Source organism: Theobroma umbraticum, unplaced genomic scaffold (genome assembly GCF_002168275.2).
Source record: "Theobroma umbraticum cultivar Fairchild unplaced genomic scaffold, ASM216827v3 scaffold_204.0, whole genome shotgun sequence".
Classification (NCBI taxonomy): domain Eukaryota; kingdom Viridiplantae; phylum Streptophyta; class Magnoliopsida; order Malvales; family Malvaceae; genus Theobroma; species Theobroma umbraticum.
In genome coordinates this window covers 6,503,547-6,511,981 of record NW_018397267.1, presented here as the reverse complement: position 1 = coordinate 6,511,981, position 8,435 = coordinate 6,503,547, and the positions used below count along the sequence as shown (strand labels likewise).

The 8,435-nt window shown below is 35.9% G+C and overlaps 1 protein-coding gene across 3 annotated transcripts in view; it reads right to left on the bottom strand.

Annotated features, from left to right (window-relative positions):
• The window catches only part of LOC110424021 (DNA repair protein RadA-like protein), an 8,787-nt gene extending 504 nt beyond the window's left edge, over window positions 1–8,283 (bottom strand). The window contains exons 1-14 of one of the 3 annotated variants that reach the window (XM_021438484.2): window positions 7,218–8,280; window positions 7,069–7,124; window positions 6,830–6,888; window positions 6,602–6,673; window positions 6,336–6,419; window positions 5,451–5,558; window positions 5,051–5,113; window positions 3,865–3,945; window positions 2,873–2,938; window positions 2,509–2,664; window positions 1,872–1,949; window positions 1,046–1,084; window positions 664–746; window positions 312–384 (exon numbers count right to left, since the gene is read on the bottom strand). In XM_021438484.2, the coding sequence (XP_021294159.1) occupies window positions 312–384; window positions 664–746; window positions 1,046–1,084; window positions 1,872–1,949; window positions 2,509–2,664; window positions 2,873–2,938; window positions 3,865–3,945; window positions 5,051–5,113; window positions 5,451–5,558; window positions 6,336–6,419; window positions 6,602–6,673; window positions 6,830–6,888; window positions 7,069–7,124; window positions 7,218–7,936 (1,737 nt within the window). In that variant the 5' untranslated portion in view covers window positions 7,937–8,280. The other 2 variants (XM_021438487.2, XM_021438485.2) reach the window with 2 other exon arrangements.
• Between the last annotated feature and the right edge of the window lie 152 nt (window positions 8,284–8,435).

Genomic DNA, 8,435 nt, shown 5'->3' with positions numbered 1-8,435 from the left:
GTTACCCAATGATAAAAGAAAAAAAAAAAAGAAAAAGCCAGGCTAAACAAGGCAGTCACCAAAAAGTTTCAGCAGCACAGTTCAAGAGCATCACCACCAAAACAGTATCAAAGTCTATCAAGTTCTGTATAAATTGGATTTTCTAAGACATGATTTCTATTTTTGTATCAGAAGCTTAACAGATGAATTTTAAGGATGCCCCTTCCCCAACCTCTGCCCCCGGAAAGGAAAAGGAAACTAGAACTTGAAGCTATGAACACAAGAAGGAGACTGTCAAGGTAATTGTAATAACAGGGAAAGTATAAGCTTACCATGCGAACCTCACCACCAAGGCCAATTTCACCAATGAACGCAACTCCATTGGGAATAGGAAACTCTAAGAAGCTGAGCAAGACAAGAAGCATATGTTTATCAATTTAGAACAACATATATCAAATAATTTACCAAAACGAGAAAAAAGGTACAAAATATATTGTTCAGGTGCTGCGTGCGGGAACTTGTAAGACTTTACCAAGTATAGAGTCATTACTAATGAAATGGAACGTAGCAATCAGGTGTGATGAAATGAAAGTGATGGAAATAAGAAAAACAAGTAAAAAGTTATATTCTAGAATCAAAATCTACTGAAAAAACTTCATAGCTTAAACAAAACAAATCCCATGCCTGCTACAAATTGATGCTGCTATTGCAAGATCCCCAGCAGTCTCTGTCAATGACACTCCACTGACAACATTTAGAAAAACAGCCTGGTACGATAAAGGGACAAAAATTACATAATTATATTCAAAAGAACATATAATATACATTCATTTTTTTCTACAACTGTAACTAAAAGATCCAAATGCTGAAACATTCTCGACCAAATATAAGTTAAATTTCAATATATTGACAATGCTTAACAGAATATGCTAAAAACACAAGGAATCACAATCAAAGTAGAAGTAAAAATCTCTTTTGATAAGGATGAACAAGGAAAAGTACTGAACTTCAAACCATAAGAAGTGGACAATGAATCAGAGAGGACAAACAGTAAACAGTAACTTACATTTTCTTGGATCTTTAGACCAGCTTGCTTGGCAAGGACCTACAATTAATACATTAAAACAGTCAATTCAGAATTGTAGCCTTGTAAATGCAAAGTAGTAAAGTCTAGTGTTACCAAAAAGTGTAAAAGCACGCAAATGATTGATTCCTAACTCACCGCAAGATGAGAGTAGAGTTTGCTGATATGAGTTGACTTAAATACCAATGTTCAAATTGCCTTTTTCATCAAAATGATGAAAATTGCAAAGTCAAGTAACTCAAGTTGGTAAAGTACATTAAATTAATTATAAGATAATTTGCTTCTGAGATTCATAATCAGAAAATTCTAATATTCCAAAATGAGTACTTATTTCCTTACCTTTCATTCATAATTAACATTTCTTTTCAAGAAAACCTAATTATTCAAGCTGATGAAAACCTTTACCAATGCTTGACACTGAAGATACAAGAGGGAACTTTTCTGAGGAACCATCCTTTTAACTTTCACTATTGACCAATTTCTTATATGTTAATAAGTGGACAATCACCAAGCCTTGAGGTAACGGAAAATTTGAACGTTGGTCTCATCATCTCACTGCAGGATCCATCAGCATTACAATTAAAGTAATAAACTAAAACCTGACCATTGAGACTAGCAGTGAGAAAATGAGCATTTGACTACCTCACTTGAGGTAAGAGACTGGAAATCACAGCATATGACATATAATATAACTACATACTTCTGAAAAAAACCTGTAAACCTACATAAGTAAAAGTAACAGTATCAGAAAAGACAGCCTTCATGGCACAGAGATGAAATATTTACAGGAGAACTAAATGGCACTTACGGAGATAATCATGTCAGCTCTGCTTGCTTGGATTCCATTAACATGCCTAGAAACTGTTGAGCTAGATACACACAATGCCTACACAGGATTATAAAAGTCAATTAAAATTATTTGTAGGACACTGATACTAATAAGAAATGTTACAAGACTGAAACAGTAAAAATACTGAAAATTATTGAGGGAAAGGGAGGGCTATAAGAGAATGGTATCCTTTCCCTTGTTTGGGTTTCGAAAACTACCCCTCCGGAACCTTCTACAGTCCCATTTTTGTGATTGGGAGGATGGGAGGGAGAGGATACCCATTACAAAGTTCTGACTGCATAGATGAAATCACCTTTATATTGATATTTCCTTTTAACCAATAAAGGATCCCATTGTAGAAATACATGATAAAGATAAATAATCCATCATAAATCATAATCCACATGCAAGGGAGAAAATTCTAAAAGTATAATTATCGATAAGCCCACTGCTTTGTCCTGAACTCATAATAATCCTTTTAAGTATAGTACTAAATAATAAAATAAAAGATTTTATATCCATTAATTCATTAAAAGTAGAAACCCTCTGATAATGAAATGTTGTTAGAAACATGAAGCAAATGAGATAAAAAGGACAACATATAAAAGGAAAGTACCTGAATTTCAATAAGGAAAGCCCGAGATCCATCCATAATCACTGCAACAGCAAGTCCAGCTAAAAACTCTGAATCTGAGTTCTGATCACTTAAAAACATCTCACTGGGGTTTGAAACAGCTTGCAGTCCCAATTGCGACATTTCAAATACTCCAAGCTGATGGTAGAAACGCTCATCAATACAAAAGCCAGTAATGGATTCACATGAAATATTTGAGTTGAAAGAAATCAAAGCCTTAACAAGATATTCAACACAGAAAAAATAAAAAAATGATGATGATTCAAAATACAAGCAAGTTGAGGATCCCCCTGAGCCATTCATATTTAAATAGAAGCAAAAAACATAACATCTCTGTCATTGGTACCTCGTCAGTTGACCCAAAACGATTCTTCACAGATCGAAGCAAACGATGAGATGAGCACTTTTCCCCCTGCAAATGATAGTATTTATGTTATCAGAACCACGATATATGATTTCAAGAACTGACTCATGGCACTAAGGAAACTATTTCTGAAATGGAAAATATGAAGAGTAAAAAACAGTACTTGGATAATAGGTTACAATCAGGAGAAGAAAAATATCAACAACTCCAAAAGTACAGTTTCGAACAAAAAAGGGTATTCCAATCAGTTATATTTCAATACAAATTTCATGGAAAGTAAAAGCATTTTAGTCATCAACAAAGAAGATTAAAAAGAATATGTGCAAATTTTTGCAAAGTTAAAGAACATGATGCTAATATAATTTGAGCTAACATCTGATAATGGACATTTTAAGCAAGCTTTTTGTCTCTCTTTTGTAATGACAGGCCATTGAAAAGCAGTCCACAATAGCAATGACATGTAGATCTGTGTTTCTAGTTTTCCCTTTGCTTCATTTAAAAAAAAAAACACTCTTACTTTTTTGTCCAACATTTGTGCAAAAATCTCAAAAGTGTTCTCTGCACATACTTTGCATATTCGTCACTAGGCAGATACATATTCACATTATAACTGATCATTGTTGCTAATGAAATTTCTGTCAGAAAATTCTAGTATGGACACCTGACAAAATATGCCACTTCAAAATACTTTAAAAAAACGTGGAAGGGGAAAAATAAAAGCTCTAGAGAGATGAGAATAAAATGAGACATCAATTTCACCAAAGGATAAAGTAACTCAATTTTCCAAGGATAAAAATGCATTATCTCCAACTTGTTTAACTTGTATTAATGTTAGGAGCTTCTATAAACTAAAGCTACAACATTGTATCCAATTAAAAAAACAAAAAAAGGAGATGTGTAATAAAGAAAGAAACCCACACAAAGACAACAAACCAGCAATAGTGAAAAATAAAAAGAGGCAACAAGGTACCAACTTCCAGATATAAGACAGCATCTACAATGTGCTCCAAGACACGAGGTCCTGCTATATCACCAGATTTTGTAACATGCCCAACCTGGCATCACAAAAAAGAAGAGGAAAAGTCTGAAAGCAGAACTCAGAACCAATAATGTGACTGGATGAAGTTAAAGCAAACAAAGGTCAGCAAAACATGTATATCAGCCTACTCATGCAACATTTTCATTAAAAATTTTATTAGCACAAGCAAAAATGTATACCTCAATGTGAAGAAGTCATTTTCATAAAAACCAAGTGTGACAACTGAATTTGTATGGCCAAATTCTGCCATACTATGCATGTGCTCAAGAATAATCCTCTCCATCCCCACATCGCTCTCATTCTCTTTTCCTTACAGCTGGTAAGATTTAAATCCATGACCTATTCTTGTCTCCCCTCACTTCTTTACCACCATGTCTATTGCCAAAAGCTTAGCAATAAAGATAAATCATTAGTATTTATCCAGCTTTTGCAACTAATGTGCAGGTTCAACCCCAAACAGCCAAAATGCATCAAACACAGGACATATATTAGACATTAAAAAGCAATCACCTGGTTAGCATCCATCTAGCCCTAGGACAATCAAGTTATCATTTTTAACATGCTTATCATCAATCATCTGTCAAGAGGCAACAGTAAATCATCTTGCCCGAATTACCAGATTACCATCTAATGCAGATTAACTTTGCTTGAGAACATCATGTAAGTGCTCTATCCTTCAACAGTCTCATGCTATGCTTCCTTTTAGTCAGTTAATTCATTTCCTTGCACCCTTTCAAGCACTAAAAACAGAAGGGCCATTCCATTAGAAGCATACCTCCATCTTAATTATCAGCAATCAATATACATTTGCACAACTTCGTTTCCTCAGCCACTAAGCACCAGCAATGTGCTTGAAGAATAAACATAAATAGTAAATCTCACCTAAATAGCTGAGCAACAATATAGAAATCTTCAAATTTCCAAACAGCTAAACTAAAGGAGAAGCCACACAAAAGAAATGCTTGGGAACCATCCAAACCATGTTCATAAAAACTACCATGTTCATAAAAACTATCTGTTGATTTAACATACTATTAAATTTGACATAACAAGTCAAAAATATAATAAATAAAAACCCACATATTCAATTACCCTATTTAAGAGTAAGAATTTATGCTTACCAAAAGAACTGGGATGTTGGTTTTTTTTGCAAACCGCAGCAAAGCTGATGTGCATTCCCTAACCTGTCATTGACTAAATAGTGTCACTCCTTAGCAAAAATACTGCCCTCACACCAACTGAGAATTAAACACCCCCACTCCCTAAAAGACACACACAAGTATATTGTTATATAAAACTTTTTATATAGCCATTGCTAACACTTTAACAGGGAAACTAGTTGAACTTTATATGAAAAATAGGATTACTTAAGGAAGGACAAAACATTACAAAGAGAAAATGGTTTATGTAGTGCTAACGATTTTAAACATATAAGGCTCAGAACTAAGTCAATCCGTATGTAATGCCAAAGGGTAAGGATAAAAGCAATCCACAAAGGTTATGGTGCAAAAATATTCCAACCTGTGAGAGACCTCCAGCACTTCCAGTAACTTCCTTTAAATACACTGTTTGAATTGAATCAACAATCAGAGCCCGAGGCGAGAGGGGCTGAATTTTCACCAATATGTCCTGAAAGGCAGCAATTCCACCAATTATTTTAAGATTCACCAACTGGTTCGCTGTACAGGGAAAATCATACATTTCATTTCCAATATGGTAGATCACCAATACTCTTTCAATCTGGAAGATAAGTGGACAAAACAGCTAAGAGGGGGAAAATTTTAAGAAAAAGATTTCGCAATTATAAGCAGTCAATTGATTGAGGATGAAACTTGGTGCAACAGGAAGGCTGGTTGATATGAGAGGAGGTCATAGGTTCAGGTTGCAGATACAGCCTCACCAAAAAGCAGGCATATGGCTGCATGTTTCCATCCCTCCCAATATCACACAATGTCAATCCTCATGCACTAGGCTCAGTTTAAGACCTAGTCAAGAGCCTTTTTCAGTTTGCTCACACCAGAAAACCTAATGTTTCAGACTCTCCCTTCTCCTCCAGATAGATCCTGCCACCCTTTTGCATTGAAAAGATGTGGCTGCATCTTTCTAAGCATTTCAAGTAATTGAGTAAGTAATTTTAAGCTTTTCCAGGTGATTGAGTAAGTAATTTTAAGCTTTTTAAGTAATTGAATTAATAACTGAGTCATGGTAATTTAAAACAGAAAAAGCTTACTTTTCACAGAAGATCCAGTAGTAGCAGAAAAGTATATTACTGCTCCTTTGTTAAAAGAGAAACTAAAAGGGCCAATAAGATCATATTGACAGAATTATGAGTCAACAAGTGGTGTAAAGAATAACAGATAGATGATGATAAGCAAAATTAGTGAAAATAAATTCAGAGTCATTTACCTCAATATCCGTTCCAGAGTATAGGAAAAGTTCATTTGCTCCAATCTTCATACGTTCAGCTCTGCTGCTAATTTGTTCAACACTCTGCCACAAGGAAGCCACAAATGAATTTTAACACTCTAACTTACCAAATTAATATCATCATGCTGGCATATTCATGGAAAAACATTCATTGTCTTAATAGTGCTAAGGTCAATCACTTATCTATATGTGAAATGTAGTAAAGCTTGGAGAGCTGACCAGTATGAGGCTTCACGAAAACAAACCTCTTCGCCAGAGACATATACTACAGAAGCAGGTTCATCTGAGTCTTGCCCCTCAGCAATTAAAGCAGCCATCTATAGAGTAAGAAGAGAATTTAACATCACAAGACAGCTATTGCCAATAAAAGAATGTCAATATGAGTTGACAACAGAAGAGTATCCTTTCTTAGAAAAGATAAGAGAAAGATAATGAAAGAAGAACGAACACCTTCAAATGCTACAAACTTGTACCTGCAACAGTAAGGTACTCTTTCCAACGCCAGGATCACCACCAATCAAAACCAATGAACCTTTAAACCAGAAAATTATACACAAATGGAATAAGCTTTCATTAACTCAACATATCAAATTTAAGCAATTATTTAAGATGCATTCTGATCACAGTATCATGGTTTTCTTTCTTTTCCAAACTTTTTAGAGGCCATAATTTCAAAATTAATTAACAGAAAGATTATGAACATGAACCAAACCTGGAACAAGGCCACCACCAAGCACCCTAGCAACTTCATTACCAAAGGGTCCAAGCCTACATATTACCAAACAAAAACATGTATTGATATATACCTAAATAGAATGTTTTCAAATCCTTTAACTTTCGGGAAAAGAAAAAGGAACTTACAGTGGAATCCGGTAATCCATCTTCCTAATCCCACAGTTAACATCCATCAATCTAACTGGTTCCACATCCCCTGCATCCTTTCGGAGCCAAGACCGCAACACAGTTTCCGAAAATTCTAAGCCTCTGTTCTTAGTGTCTCCTTCCGTAAACCTCTTCATCGTCCCAGAACGATCACAAGAACGGCAAACTCCCCACCACTGTCCATCTGAGTATCCACAATCCTCACAAACCCACCTAACTTTACCTTTCCCTTTCTTCTTATTCCCAACTATGTCCAGTCCCAACCCATTAACCGAAAACGTCTTCTTTCGGCTCATCCCATCAGTGTTATCCTTGGAAGAATAACGAGCCCTATCGTTAAAACCTGAGAATCCCTTCTGGATTTTGGTTCCATTACTCCAATTAGCATTTTTGGCCTTCCCATAAGTCCTCTCAGTCTCGAAATCCGCATTTTCTTCGTCTCCGGAACCCGACTCCATATCCTGGTTAGTGCTTTTCTGCTTGCTGCGACGGATGGAGAGCTGACCGGTGAGTGGCTCGTAGACGGTCCACACACGAGGGGTTTTGTCGGTTCCATCGGTTTCAGGGATATTTAGAGCGAACCGGGGGCTGGTTAAGTGGAAATGGCGGGAAAGGAAGGAGATGGAAATAGGGATTCTGGTGGGATTAAGGAGAAGGAAGTGTTTATGGGCGTAGTAAATTGATCTTATAGCTTTCATTTCTATGATTTTGCATAAGAGAAACTGTGAAGTAGTCTGGGAATGCGAGGGAGAGAGGGATTTTTTCTGTTTCTAGAGCAGGGTTTAGCTTAGGGTTTTGGCGGAAGATTGAAATGACAGAGAGGAGAACCCCGCCAAGTTTTAAACAAGGCGCTTAAGATCTTGCTTCCAACTTCTAACAGCCCAATGTCCTCAACTCTCAATTCCCATGTCTTTCCGAAGCAAAATGCAGTAAAAATTAACTCCAACATCAAATACTTACTCTGTCAACCCAAATTACTCAGAAAATGTCACTAACAATTTAAATTCACTTCCAGCAATATTAGAAGCATAGAGTATCGACTTAAAAATAGTTTATGGATTAAGGTTACAAATGACCAACAAAATCTTCCCTTCTTCATTGGTCCAGATTTAAAAGTTTGGACCAGCTGCGAGGATCTCCTCAGTCTGCTTGTTGTCCTTGCCAATCTTGTAGTTTGTGAAGGTCTCAAAGTTGTTC